Source organism: Parus major, chromosome 4, assembly GCF_001522545.3.
Source record: "Parus major isolate Abel chromosome 4, Parus_major1.1, whole genome shotgun sequence".
Lineage (NCBI taxonomy): Eukaryota > Metazoa > Chordata > Aves > Passeriformes > Paridae > Parus > Parus major.
Genome location: NC_031771.1, coordinates 23,128,554 through 23,143,356, shown reverse-complemented (window position 1 = coordinate 23,143,356; position 14,803 = coordinate 23,128,554). Strand labels below are relative to the sequence as shown.

At 40.4% G+C, this 14,803-nt stretch overlaps 2 protein-coding genes across 3 annotated transcripts; both read right to left on the bottom strand.

Annotated features, from left to right (window-relative positions):
* Positions 1–182: 182 nt before the first annotated feature.
* On the bottom strand, positions 183–3,913 carry LOC107203275 (calcium uniporter regulatory subunit MCUb, mitochondrial-like). Its single transcript, XM_015625116.1, has 4 exons — positions 3,707–3,913; positions 2,819–3,022; positions 1,344–1,460; positions 183–386 (listed from the first exon to the last, which is right to left on the bottom strand). The coding sequence occupies exons 1-4, from the start codon at positions 3,896–3,898 to the stop codon at positions 309–311; spliced, it is 591 nt and encodes a 196-aa protein (XP_015480602.1). The 5' UTR covers positions 3,899–3,913; the 3' UTR covers positions 183–308.
* Positions 3,914–4,909: 996 nt separating this feature from the next.
* On the bottom strand, positions 4,910–12,701 carry LOC107203273 (calcium uniporter regulatory subunit MCUb, mitochondrial-like). Of its 2 annotated transcripts, XM_033513358.1 has the most exons (7): positions 12,082–12,228; positions 11,652–11,822; positions 8,804–8,908; positions 8,434–8,594; positions 7,546–7,749; positions 6,071–6,187; positions 4,910–5,113 (listed from the first exon to the last, which is right to left on the bottom strand). In XM_033513358.1, exons 1-7 carry the CDS (start codon positions 12,164–12,166, stop codon positions 5,036–5,038), a joined length of 921 nt encoding a protein of 306 aa, XP_033369249.1. In that variant the 5' UTR covers positions 12,167–12,228; the 3' UTR covers positions 4,910–5,035. The 2 variants fall into 2 exon arrangements, with proteins under 2 accessions (XP_033369249.1, XP_033369250.1); XM_033513359.1 differs by lacking the exons at positions 4,910–5,113; positions 6,071–6,187 and adding an exon at positions 6,194–6,837 and having other exon boundaries at positions 12,082–12,701.
* Between the last annotated feature and the right edge of the window lie 2,102 nt (positions 12,702–14,803).

The window sequence follows — 14,803 nt, the reverse complement described above, 5'->3', positions numbered from 1 at the left end:
TGTAAATGGTACTAAAAAGGCTATCCTTGCCTGTTCTGTCCTTTTACCAGCAGTAAGAATGCCTCCATTGTACTAATGGGATTTGACAAATATTTTAAGACCTTTGCTTCAGCAGTTTCTTCATAGGGTTTTAAAGAAAACGAAAAACAAGCAAAACAAACCCAAACCACCAAGTGACCAAATCACTTTTAAAGCTATTTATTGCAATTTTTTGAAACTTTAGTGGTCAAAAATACCCAGGTGCTATGGAGTAACTAAATGTTGGTATCAGCTTTGAAAGGGTATCTCCAATCTACGCCAAACCAAGGTCAGTCCTTGTCACTGATTTCCTGGATGGGAAGCCTCAGGTGCAGCGGTTGGCGCAGACGCCTTAGGGATTCTTCTGCCTGCCAATGAAAGAGAGAGGGAGAGTTCATCCTTCTGCAGCCTCTGTTTTGTCCTCTTTCACACATGCACTCTTCTCAGAAGGCACTGGTCTTCAGCAAGGAACCAAACCAGTCAAAAGGAGGATGGGGAACACTGACAGACCTGCTCAGGTCATGCAGAGAGAAGCATGAACCCTGCCCATCACCCCACTCACCCACACCCCAGAGTATTATTTTCATTAATTTCAAATGACAGTTAAAAAATTCATACCCCCAAGCCACTGAAAAAGCATCAAACTGCAACATTATGTCAATTATGGCAAATGAAATTACACCCTGAACTATGGTTTTGAGCTAAAATTAGAGGTAGTTTCCATTTTCTTTTTTGAGATATTTTTGAACATAGGGCTGTCAAGGTAGGATGGAGGAGTAATAATTGAAGAGTAAGAGATCTGCTACAATTATTTCATGAAGGCCATCAAATTTCTCCTAGATACACATATCACCTTTTCTGTCCAATCACCCATATTCTGTAAATCTAAGTAAGTATTTTAGCTAAGGAATAAGGTTATGATGTCCAATGCTGAACTCTGCAAGGCAATCTCCTTCCAAAGAAGGGAGGAGATGGGTTTACCACAGCAGTGCAGCAAACATACTGTGCCTAAAATAAATAAAGTTATTGTATTAAATGGTAAAAAACGCAGCATTACTTAGAGTATACAAAAAATAGATGTTGTGCTGATAAACTGACTAGTTTTTAAATTAAACTCATGAAGGTCTCCCTTTCTGATGACCTACAGAAGTAGTTTATACATCAAAAGCAAACACTGTATGATTATCTGAACAGCTGAAACTGGCTGATAAGCAATACAGTGTTTTGATAACGAGCCTTGAGGTTAATTTTCTGTTATCTGAGAGTTTGCTGAAAAAGTCTTAAGCCAGAAGTGGTGTCATTATTGAAGGACTGTATTTAAATACCTCTGCTAGGTCGTCTTTGAGCTTGTTGTATCGTTCCACATTAAAACGCTGCTTTTTGGATTTGCGGTAGAAGTAGTGGAGGAACTGCCTGTCCTTAGCATGAGGATAAATGTAGTCCTGGGGAAGGAAGGAGAACATGGATTTGTGGTTAGCAAGGAAACTGACTGGAGGTCAGCACATTAGAAACTCAGCCTGTTTCAGGAGGACTTACCTTGTCCAGCACCCATATATGTTTTGTAAAGAGGCTACAGATGAAGTTATGCTCTTAAGGGCCACAAGGGCTTTTAAAACACATAGTAAGAGTAATTTCTATCATGTCTGAAGGAATTTTCAGTCACAATAAAGACATAGCATCATCTTCATGACTGGAGCCACCTCAGTCAATGGAGTCTACTTCCAAGGAGTCAGACAAAGTTCAGGAACTACGTTTTGAGGACTTATTTGAAAGTCCTAAGCAATGGCATCAGCAGCTGTTCAAAAAAACCAAGTAGTAAGCTCTTTATCTACTCACAAAAAGTAGGAATGGCTTAGCCCTTCTTAAAAACCAGTCAGAAGGAGTAAAACTCACATTCTGAGCCAGCTCTTCATAAAAACAGATGCATCTCCCCTTTTCACTGAAGGAACCTAATGTCTCACAAGGTCTATAGATCCACTGGTACAATGGAAGAAAGTGCTGGTTGCTCTTCCATGTAATTCCACAACAAAAAGAGTTTGGCATCACAGAAAGTTCAACATCAGGATGTCCACTTTGAGAGTAAAGTACAGAGCTAAAACAGGACAAAGAAACATTTCTCAAAGTCTTAACAGGATTTCAGAACAAGTCTGTATTGTGAAGCTAAGATCTGAGCAAACTTTTTGCTTTTACACAATGCCTGCTTCCTGCTCCATTTCAGCTGTCCTACATTTACCTCCATTCATTCTAAGTCATGGAAAAGTAGATTATGAAGAGCAGAGCAGTAACATTTTTTCAGGCACTAAATATATTTCAGTATATTTCAGTAATTCACCTGCCAGAGTTCCAAACAGTTTGGGACCCTGCACTGTATATACATAAACTCCAGCAAATAAAAACTACTGTTGGATGATTTGCTGCTGTAAGGCAGCATTCACAAACTGGCACAGGACTACCAGTTGCTCTCCCAATACTGCAGTGACCAAGGTGACATTTACTATGCAAAGTGATCTATAGACATTTTATAGGAAAGAATTCTTTCCTCACTTTTCATTCCCTAGGTTATGAAATCTTACTGACAGTAGTTATGCTCAGTAGCTGGCCTGCAGTTCATGTGCAGCAAATACCTGCTTGATTCTGCATGATGTAATGTTTGTATCCAAACACATTAGGGATCAAACAAGTCCCTGTCTAATGGCAAGGCCTTACTGAATTCTGCTTCATCAGAGCTCAAACATGGTGATTCACAGACTCAGTTTTCCTCCTTTTCAATGTTCCAGACATTTAGAAGACAAGGACTCACCTGCTTGGTGAGAACGAAGTAGGCGTAGAAAGCCATGGCACTCCCGTAGGTGATGAAGTACGTGACTGGCTCCATGATGTCCCAAGAGTAGACCCACCATGTGAGCCATGCCAACGCTCCCCCCTGAGTTGACATCAGAGCTAGGCCAACCCATAACAGCCTGGAGGTTTTTGCATCTGCACTGTCCACGATTCTGGCTTTCATCTGAAGAAAAGAAATGCAGAAACCTGCTCAACTAAACATAAGCGCTCCTCTGGTGAACAGTTCCTCGACTATGTTTTCTCCCCCTGGACTAGATCCTTTCTCAGGATCTCTTACCAGCACCTCTTACTGACTTACCCTGCTGAGAAAACAAAAGCACTGAAGTCCAAGGGCAACCAGATCTTCTTGCCATTGTGCACCAAGAATTCCTGCTTTTAATTTCCCCTTTGGATTACTAAGGATCTGTATCTGTGGGATTTCCATTTGCCATTCAAGGCAGCTCTGGGTAACACTGAGGCTGGCTCTCATAAAGCAGGAGTCCTGTTGTCCACTATCCTAAGCCACGGATGATGACAACCCCACTACTGTGTTTTTTTGCTGTCATGGGAATTCAGAACTCATAAAGCAACAGGTGACTTTCAAGGACATTTCAACAAATGGCCTTTCAATCTCAATACTAGCCATGTTCATGACAGCTTTCTCCAGGTGTTGTGTTTCTACCCCATTAATGTCCACAACGGGAAGAAAAACTACTGAATTGAAAATAATTTGCATTCTACTTGAGTTGACCTCGTTAACATAACAAACAGAACAGACACACCCTAGCCATTCATGCTGATTTTCTTCTGTCACAGGACTTAATTCTGATGAAAGGAAATGCTTACAAGTTAAAAAAAACTTTCCAACCTGTTCAAGAGGCAGCAGCTCTCCTTTCAGATGGTCCAGTTTCTGTAGCAATTCTCTCTCTTTCCTGATCTGGTGATCTTCTAAATGTAGAGCTACAAACAGTCTGTGAACCAAGGATTTGATATCTTCCATTTCAGTAGCATGCTCACTACTCAGCTTATCTGAAAAGAAAATATTTGTCATATAAACCATTTCAAGAACACACCCTTCTTCATTCTCTCCCCACCTCTAACCCCAAAAGTAGGACCATCCAATGGTAAAAAGACAAAGCCAAAGGGAAACATCATTCTCCCAGGTCCCAGTTTTCTGAGGCTTCCCATGCGTTTCACTAAATGAAGTGAAATGATCAGTTATTAAGTGTTATAAATGCAAAGGCAAATATGGATTTATAAATGAAAAGAAAGATTTATTAATGAACAACGGAACAACAACGATAAAATGCCACAATAAAAATAGTCAGCGCAGTGCTGGGTGGACAGGCTCTACACCAGAGGTATAGGTTTCCCAAATCCACGTCTGAGGGTTTCCAGGCTTGGGTTTTTATAGAGATTTTATGTCCTTGGGCTAAAATTCCAANTTTTGGCTTTTTTACATTATAAACTGTTCCTCTGAGGGACAACAGAGAATTGAAACTCAGCAACATGTCTTAATCCACTTTCCTGGGGAATAATTGGTTTACAGGCTCCGCTTTAGTTAAGTCTTTCCATATACTATGTTCTGAGTCATAGATGTTGAATCTTACTACACCTACTTTTAAATTTTGTATAAAACACGATGTTTTGATAAATACTTTCAATAAAATGCAACAGTGAAATATAAATGATTTTATAACAAGTTTGAGATACCTTACTTTTCCAGCACTATTTACTAAGAAAGCTTAATTGTCATGCTCATCTAAACTTCACCTGTGGTGTTACAAAGAGTCAATGCACAGACCAGGAAAAGGAAACAGTAATTGCAGGAAAACAATCCTTACTACTCCATGCAGAAGTTAATTATCCTATGAGCTACTGTTGTGTTATGTAAATGGTACTAAAAAGGCTATCCTTGCCTGTTCTGTCCTTTTACCAGCAGTAAGAATGCCTCCATTGTACTAATGGGATTTGACAAATATTTTAAGACCTTTGCTTCAGCAGTTTCTTCATAGGGTTTTAAAGAAAACGAAAAACAAGCAAAACAAACCCAAACCACCAAGTGACCAAATCACTTTTAAAGCTATTTATTGCAATTTTTTGAAACTTTAGTGGTCAAAAATACCCAGGTGCTATGGAGTAACTAAATGTTGGTATCAGCTTTGAAAGGGTATCTCCAATCTACGCCAAACCAAGGTCAGTCCTTGTCACTGATTTCCTGGATGGGAAGCCTCAGGTGCAGCGGTTGGCGCAGACGCCTTAGGGATTCTTCTGCCTGCCAATGAAAGAGAGAGGGAGAGTTCATCCTTCTGCAGCCTCTGTTTTGTCCTCTTTCACACATGCACTCTTCTCAGAAGGCACTGGTCTTCAGCAAGGAACCAAACCAGTCAAAAGGAGGATGGGGAACACTGACAGACCTGCTCAGGTCATGCAGAGAGAAGCATGAACCCTGCCCATCACCCCACTCACCCACACCCCAGAGTATTATTTTCATTAATTTCAAATGACAGTTAAAAAATTCATACCCCCAAGCCACTGAAAAAGCATCAAACTGCAACATTATGTCAATTATGGCAAATGAAATTACACCCTGAACTATGGTTTTGAGCTAAAATTAGAGGTAGTTTCCATTTTCTTTTTTGAGATATTTTTGAACATAGGGCTGTCAAGGTAGGATGGAGGAGTAATAATTGAAGAGTAAGAGATCTGCTACAATTATTTCATGAAGGCCATCAAATTTCTCCTAGATACACATATCACCTTTTCTGTCCAATCACCCATATTCTGTAAATCTAAGTAAGTATTTTAGCTAAGGAATAAGGTTATGATGTCCAATGCTGAACTCTGCAAGGCAATCTCCTTCCAAAGAAGGGAGGAGATGGGTTTACCACAGCAGTGCAGCAAACATACTGTGCCTAAAATAAATAAAGTTATTGTATTAAATGGTAAAAAACGCAGCATTACTTAGAGTATACAAAAAATAGATGTTGTGCTGATAAACTGACTAGTTTTTAAATTAAACTCATGAAGGTCTCCCTTTCTGATGACCTACAGAAGTAGTTTATACATCAAAAGCAAACACTGTATGATTATCTGAACAGCTGAAACTGGCTGATAAGCAATACAGTGTTTTGATAACGAGCCTTGAGGTTAATTTTCTGTTATCTGAGAGTTTGCTGAAAAAGTCTTAAGCCAGAAGTGGTGTCATTATTGAAGGACTGTATTTAAATACCTCTGCTAGGTCGTCTTTGAGCTTGTTGTATCGTTCCACATTAAAACGCTGCTTTTTGGATTTGCGGTAGAAGTAGTGGAGGAACTGCCTGTCCTTAGCATGAGGATAAATGTAGTCCTGGGGAAGGAAGGAGAACATGGATTTGTGGTTAGCAAGGAAACTGACTGGAGGTCAGCACATTAGAAACTCAGCCTGTTTCAGGAGGACTTACCTTGTCCAGCACCCATATATGTTTTGTAAAGAGGCTACAGATGAAGTTATGCTCTTAAGGGCCACAAGGGCTTTTAAAACACATAGTAAGAGTAATTTCTATCATGTCTGAAGGAATTTTCAGTCACAATAAAGACATAGCATCATCTTCATGACTGGAGCCACCTCAGTCAATGGAGTCTACTTCCAAGGAGTCAGACAAAGTTCAGGAACTACGTTTTGAGGACTTATTTGAAAGTCCTAAGCAATGGCATCAGCAGCTGTTCAAAAAAACCAAGTAGTAAGCTCTTTATCTACTCACAAAAAGTAGGAATGGCTTAGCCCTTCTTAAAAACCAGTCAGAAGGAGTAAAACTCACATTCTGAGCCAGCTCTTCATAAAAACAGATGCATCTCCCCTTTTCACTGAAGGAACCTAATGTCTCACAAGGTCTATAGATCCACTGGTACAATGGAAGAAAGTGCTGGTTGCTCTTCCATGTAATTCCACAACAAAAAGAGTTTGGCATCACAGAAAGTTCAACATCAGGATGTCCACTTTGAGAGTAAAGTACAGAGCTAAAACAGGACAAAGAAACATTTCTCAAAGTCTTAACAGGATTTCAGAACAAGTCTGTATTGTGAAGCTAAGATCTGAGCAAACTTTTTGCTTTTACACAATGCCTGCTTCCTGCTCCATTTCAGCTGTCCTACATTTACCTCCATTCATTCTAAGTCATGGAAAAGTAGATTATGAAGAGCAGAGCAGTAACATTTTTTCAGGCACTAAATATATTTCAGTATATTTCAGTAATTCACCTGCCAGAGTTCCAAACAGTTTGGGACCCTGCACTGTATATACATAAACTCCAGCAAATAAAAACTACTGTTGGATGATTTGCTGCTGTAAGGCAGCATTCACAAACTGGCACAGGACTACCAGTTGCTCTCCCAATACTGCAGTGACCAAGGTGACATTTACTATGCAAAGTGATCTATAGACATTTTATAGGAAAGAATTCTTTCCTCACTTTTCATTCCCTAGGTTATGAAATCTTACTGACAGTAGTTATGCTCAGTAGCTGGCCTGCAGTTCATGTGCAGCAAATACCTGCTTGATTCTGCATGATGTAATGTTTGTATCCAAACACATTAGGGATCAAACAAGTCCCTGTCTAATGGCAAGGCCTTACTGAATTCTGCTTCATCAGAGCTCAAACATGGTGATTCACAGACTCAGTTTTCCTCCTTTTCAATGTTCCAGACATTTAGAAGACAAGGACTCACCTGCTTGGTGAGAACGAAGTAGGCGTAGAAAGCCATGGCACTCCCGTAGGTGATGAAGTACGTGACTGGCTCCATGATGTCCCAAGAGTAGACCCACCATGTGAGCCATGCCAACGCTCCCCCCTGAGTTGACATCAGAGCTAGGCCAACCCATAACAGCCTGGAGGTTTTTGCATCTGCACTGTCCACGATTCTGGCTTTCATCTGAAGAAAAGAAATGCAGAAACCTGCTCAACTAAACATAAGCGCTCCTCTGGTGAACAGTTCCTCGACTATGTTTTCTCCCCCTGGACTAGATCCTTTCTCAGGATCTCTTACCAGCACCTCTTACTGACTTACCCTGCTGAGAAAACAAAAGCACTGAAGTCCAAGGGCAACCAGATCTTCTTGCCATTGTGCACCAAGAATTCCTGCTTTTAATTTCCCCTTTGGATTACTAAGGATCTGTATCTGTGGGATTTCCATTTGCCATTCAAGGCAGCTCTGGGTAACACTGAGGCTGGCTCTCATAAAGCAGGAGTCCTGTTGTCCACTATCCTAAGCCATGGATGATGTCAACCCCACTACTGTGTTTTTTTGCTGTCATGGGAATTCAGAACTCATAAAGCAACAGGTGACTTTCAAGGACATTTCAACAAATGGCCTTTCAATCTCAATACTAGCCATGTTCATGACAGCTTTCTCCAGGTGTTGTGTTTCTACCCCATTAATGTCCACAACGGGAAGAAAAACTACTGAATTGAAAATAATTTGCATTCTACTTGAGTTGACCTCGTTAACATAACAAACAGAACAGACACACCCTAGCCATTCATGCTGATTTTCTTCTGTCACAGGACTTAATTCTGATGAAAGGAAATGCTTACAAGTTAAAAAAAACTTTCCAACCTGTTCAAGAGGCAGCAGCTCTCCTTTCAGATGGTCCAGTTTCTGTAGCAATTCTCTCTCTTTCCTGATCTGGTGATCTTCTAAATGTAGAGCTACAAACAGTCTGTGAACCAAGGATTTGATATCTTCCATTTCAGTAGCATGCTCACTACTCAGCTTATCTGAAAAGAAAATATTTGTCATATAAACCATTTCAAGAACACACCCTTCTTCATTCTCTCCCCACCTCTAACCCCAAAAGTAGGACCATCCAATGGTAAAAAGACAAAGCCAAAGGGAAACATCATTCTCCCAGGTCCCAGTTTTCTGAGGCTTCCCATGCGTTTCACTAAATGAAGTGAAATGATCAGTTATTAAGAATTGCTCTTACCTTTTACAGGAGGTGACACACTGTATGCTGTGTTGTTGATAACAAGCTTAAAGTCATTCATCAATAAGACCTCCATCAAGGTTGCATCAGAGACCTTGCTACCATCTGCAGAAGAAAGATTTCAGTTCTAGATCACTTATCATGAGGAGTTTTAAACATTAGCAGGTAACCCTGCAGAAAAGCTCTGGGGTTCTTCACTAATAATGTGAAGATGGAAGATGGGAATGGAAGCAACTCTACTTTTAGAACTGGTAGCTAATACTAAACAGTCAGGAAGAACACATGGTGTGATTCTTGGGGCTGTCCTGTGGAGGGAATGAACTTAGATGCTCTGAAGAACTCTTTTCTACATTTTTTTTAATGCAGAAATTTATATTAATGGTACCCCACAAATGTTTCATGCAATTTTACAGCTCCTACCAAAAAGGAGCTCTGGATTCATTAGCAGGAGCATGTAACAGTGTCTGCCAGGAGCACACTGGGGTTCAGAGGGCCCAAAAGTACCCAGAGCCACACACCACCAATGCTGGACACATCACTGTGGCATGAGAGTTTGACAAACTGTGGCATGAGGGTTTGAAAAGCTATGCAGCAGCTGCCCCACAGTAGTGTTTGGGATGATTCTAATTTTCTACACACAAAAAGGGCACCTTCTCCTGCCCTTGCCAAGGGCTGGGCAGCTTTACACCCAAGATGTATAACCAAACAGGCCACAAAATACCAAGATTTTTTTACATAGATATTTATCACAGTGCTACTGCCCCAGTTCCTCCACTTGTTCTCACACATCCCCTACAGAAAAGCTTCACAGACAACCCCACATCTGCAATTATTTCTTCACCAGAACCCTGTCCTCAGGCCCCATCTGATGAAGTTTAGACTACTGAACTCTGCAAGCAAACGCCCCAGCTGGCTTGCCTCCCCACTCTGTGTGGGTAGCAAAGCAAACCCAGAAGCCGATCACTTTCAATCCAAAATTTTAATGTGCCCATCCACTCATTTCTCTTTTCTTTTCCAGTGTAATAAAACATCAAGGCTCATTTGCATGTACATTATTAAGGTGACATTTATAACTCTTTCTCTAATATTTAAGGGAAAAATGCTTTTCAAAAGTGCCAGACAGGCTCTTTGTTCTGGATGTTCAAAATACACCACTGATTTATTAACCTGTGCAACCTTTTATTAACTGAAAAGAAGAAAAGTTTTGAGGAAGGGAGGTATTTTATTTTAGAAAATCCCCCACAGGGTTTAAGCAAAGGCTAAATTTCAATCCTGTACCTAAAAGCAAGTGTTCTGATGTGGACAAAGGGTCATTTTTTGTCTACAAAAGGTTTGCAGGATGAAAACCAAATTTACAGATAATGAAAACGAGTCATCATACACAGCACTGATGACTTCAGCAAAGGCTAGGTTTCTTTTAATGGTTAAATGACACAGAAGTGTGCCTACACTAAATCAAAACTTAGTAATTTTTTTCTTTAATAATTAATGTTTAAGTTCAACTCTCAGTACTTGACCAATAGTTTCTCCTTACAGTATCAGTTTCCTAATAAATTAAACATGTCAGCTGTTCTATAACATTACCATTGCCCTGACAAATACAGACCAGAGAACTATTCTGTTTTAATCTAAGTATTCCCAAATCAGAGGGGACAGGAGTGTGTTTAAACAGATCAGACGAGGTGAAAACAACTCAAACTCGTCTCCACTTTGGAATGTGCTGCCTGTCCATGCCAAAAATTCCAGATTTGTAAGTTTCTTGCAGGAATTACCTCATGCTTCACAAGGGACCCATGTTTGCACTGAAGCAGGAACAGTTAGCTTTTGCTGATACAGCAGAGAGGAAAGCGATCCAGCAGTGAACCCCAAACACTCCTGTCCTGGATGTCTGCACAACAGCAGTACCCAAAGGTTTACTGCTGTCAGCACAAGTTCAGCCTCACCCCACTAAGAAATCCTTTTTAGGGCAAAACTTCTGTGCTAAGGGGAAGGACAGCTGCTCACCATGACCATTTCCTACAGCAGTTTCTGAAGATAAAGAGTCTTTTAGGAAATTATCTTCAAGAGAATTTTCTACTTTTGCTCCCTAGCAGACACTGTCAAAACACAGAAAAACAAGACCAAAAAAACCCGACACCAAAGCTCTCGTGTATATGGAGCTCCTGAAGCTTCACACTGGGATCCACGCAGATCACACCTCCACTGCTCCACAGGATATCAATAAACTGCTCTGTGGGGTATTTTCCTGCCTTACTACATATGCCCACAAAGGAAAGTAAAGCAGCTTCTCTTAGGTCTGTGGCTTTCTGACCTCGTGGGAACATCAGTCTATTTTCAGTTTCTTTAAAAGCTCCTGCAGCCCTCTGTAGTATCAATCAGAAAGAAGAGAACATTATGAATCCACCAAGCTATGAAAACCAGACCAGCCTTCACTGACAGCATCCTTACTGATGCTTATGTGTTATCTGCTACTAAATAAATATATCCATAGATATATAGGTAACCTTATTTTTCTTTCTTTTTACCATGGTGGATGAGGAAAGAAAGAGACGTCAAGGAAATCAGGAGCATTACAAAGAGAAGCTAATTGAAAAAGATAACAGAGGACACTACTGGCATAAAAGGAGAGTTACAGTAATAGATCCAATTCTTTAATTTTAGTCAGCCTTTTCAAGAGAACTCAGTTACTAACCCTGAAACAACAATAAAGCCTAGAAGCATTCAAGAGCTACTTCAACAGCAACAGTGCTACACCTGATGGAGGACTGAACTTATGCTCCAAAACAGAAGTACAATCCATTTGAAAAGGAATGCATTTGTTTTGGGGAATAACAGAAATACAGGATACCTGTTGCAAAGACTTCAGCTCTCTCAATTCCTTTATCTTCTCTTTGCACATCCTGCAGGAATGCTCCTACAGTGGTCACTACTGGCTTGACAGTGAACTGACAGCGTTCACTTCTTGTGGGCAGCATAAGAGTTATCACAGGAAGACCATGTCTGTAATTAATAGTTACTTCTGGGGGGTAAAAAAAGAAAACTAAGTGAAAAAGTTGCATTGTAGGTTGTAGTTTCATGTAAAGCTGGTTCTAAAACACAGGATAAATAAGGAAAGTTAGACAAAACATTTCTAGATTTTTAAAATTAATATAGTACTTCTATTTCTGGAAGACATATCTAAAACCATGCAGCTAATGTTATGCCACAGACTCTCATAAAATAAATAAAAAGCTTGTTGACACTGATGGGAAGGGGGAAAAGTTGCTGTGAAAGCTTACCATCAGATGGCACCAGCGTGCTGTAAGGTGCTCCTTCCAGGCCCCTCCAAGCTCCGGTGTGCCTCCAGAGTCCCACCTGCAGCATGGACACAAGGGAACTTGCCTTAGAATAGTTGGGATGCAAGGTGTACCTGGTTAAAGGCAGCACCCAGCCTGTCACAGTGATCTGCTTCCGTGTGATCTGACATCAGAGATGTCTGCCTGAATGTAAAAGGTGAAACCATCCTTATACAAATCCAGACTGTGTTAAAGGTATTATGGTATTGCCCATAGAAAAACTTCTTGTCTTTTGTGGTTTAGTTAACTCAAGGGAAAAAGGGAAGGGGAAGGAAAGAAAGAAAAAAAACTGCAGTGTTTCTGAAGTGCTTCATGCAACTCTTGCAATAAACCTCTCCTCTCTTCTCCACACAAAACAGCTGCTTGAAAAACCTCTACCTCATGGCACCTAAAGGCAGAATTCCACAGTGTAACTTCCAACTTCCCTTTAGTGAAGACTCACTGCTGAATCGTGAACAACAATCACAAATAAAATAATAAGGGACTTAGGTCACTACCTGTTGCTTCATAATTACATACTGTATAGCAAAAGCTGGCTGTTGAGATTTGTGCTGCTAAAGGACAGTGACAACAATACAGACTGAAGATCTTTTATGTTTTAAATATGAATGGCTGTTTCAACTGCCTGCTGAGAGATGCTGCTGCAACCACCAGCACCACTGTGCTGTGGTACCACACTGCAGGAGGCACAGCCAGATGCAGTGAGCACCCTCTCTGCCCTGGGACAGCAATGACAGCAGGTCTTTGAGCCTGAGGGTCACACACCAAAGCTTGCCCCTTCCAGAGACACTGGGGAGAACCATCAGTACACTTCAACACAGTCACATCAAAACACAGGAGACAAACTGCTCTGATTAGAGCCATCACTTAAAGCTGTCCACCCAGGCTGTGGAAGGTGCAATGCTGATTTGCTTCTACAGCTAATCTCCCTGCACAAAGAGAGGGACAATTTTATTGCAATTTTATTGCAGTGATTTCACACAACAGATGTTATTGCTATAAACTAAGCGTAAGCTAAGGTAAAAGGAGGGAAACCGCATTCCTGACTAAGCCAGCTAAAAAAACTGTGCATGGGCTGGACCAAGGCCTGGGGTTTGAAATATGATAGCTGGAGAAGGTGGAAAACAATGTGGAGAGATGATAAGGATCGATTTTCCCCTGGTAAGCTTTATAGCTCATCTTTCTGAAGGCCAAAACATTTCAGAGTCTGCAAGATAATATTCTTTGACAAGGCAGGAAAACAAAACTGTAAATGCACAAGGCCCTGGCTATTCAATATGCTGAACACTGCTCACCACATTCACATGATTTATTTGTTTTTAAAGAAACACAGCCTTGGATGTCTGGATAGGAATATGCTATTAGGTTAAATAAAAAGATCATCTATAAATGAATCTGTGTGTTTCAAAGATGCTGACACTGCCCTAACTTTTTACCTGGAACAAGCACTTTCCAGGATTTAAAGAAAGTATAATTCTGGGAGTTTTCAACACTGAGAAATTTGTGTGTTGTAATTTTCAGGTATCAAAGACAGTCAGAATCCTAGACCAAACAGCAGAATATGTTAAACACAAAAGTATTGCTCAAAGAAAGGTAGACAGTAGGAGCGCAGGAATGCTGACAGGCACCCAGTAACTTGTCTGTTTTCTTGAGCAGAGCAAGAGACTTTCACTGGAGCAGGGCAGGACACAGCTCATCAGTTCTCACCCCATTTACAGGGAGAACCTGCACCCACAAAACATTTAGGAACACACAGCCTGGAGCAGGGAGACAGCCCTTAACAAAGGATCTCCTCTGGAACAGTGCACAGGAAAACTCAGTAGCTTTGAACATAACAGGAACTGCTGTTTCTTCAGGGGGATATACAAGGGATAATAAAGAACTAATTGTAATGCAGACAGTTAATGTGTAACTTTGCAATCAGTATCTAGATACTGATCATCCAACACGCCCCAGGCAATGAACTGCATGCTGCCTGTATTAGAAGGTTACCCATATTCCCAACAAAAGAAATTAATTACCTACTTTACTTATAGAAGAAACAATGCTTTCAACAATTAATGAAAATTCAAGATATTAATATATTAATTTAAAATACTTAGTAAATCACATTTATTGAAATAAGATCTTTACAGTAGTTAATTTCATTATTCTTTCGATTTTGACATTACCATTCATGATCCACTGAAAGAATCTCTATATACTAGAGCTCTTCTATTGGGGTTTTTTTTAGATTGTCTCTAAATGCAGACTACCCATTAAAATCACCCACAAAGAATAAGAAAGGCAAAAGCAATAGAGTTGAACTAATTTCCAAATAATTAGCTCTTTCTGTATTAGCTCTAGGTTGATGAACTGGGAAGCATGAAGGGCTGGGTTATCTTTCTCCCTCTGTTTCTAGACTTAAATCCCCACTTTCAGTGAAGTTATTAAAACATTAGCTTATATCCTACAGCCAATCATTCTGTTCCTTTTGAGATGCTTGGAATGACCCCTATCCTACCCCTGTTAAAGAAATGTTAGTCAGCAAGCACTGCAGCTCAAGGAAGACTTAAACTATAGGACCAAAAGACTGAGACTGCCCTCACAACAACATCAGTGAGAGCTGGAACAGGAATGTATACCCTGAATTAACTGCATCACAACCTCTGAGAAACTCTAAGAA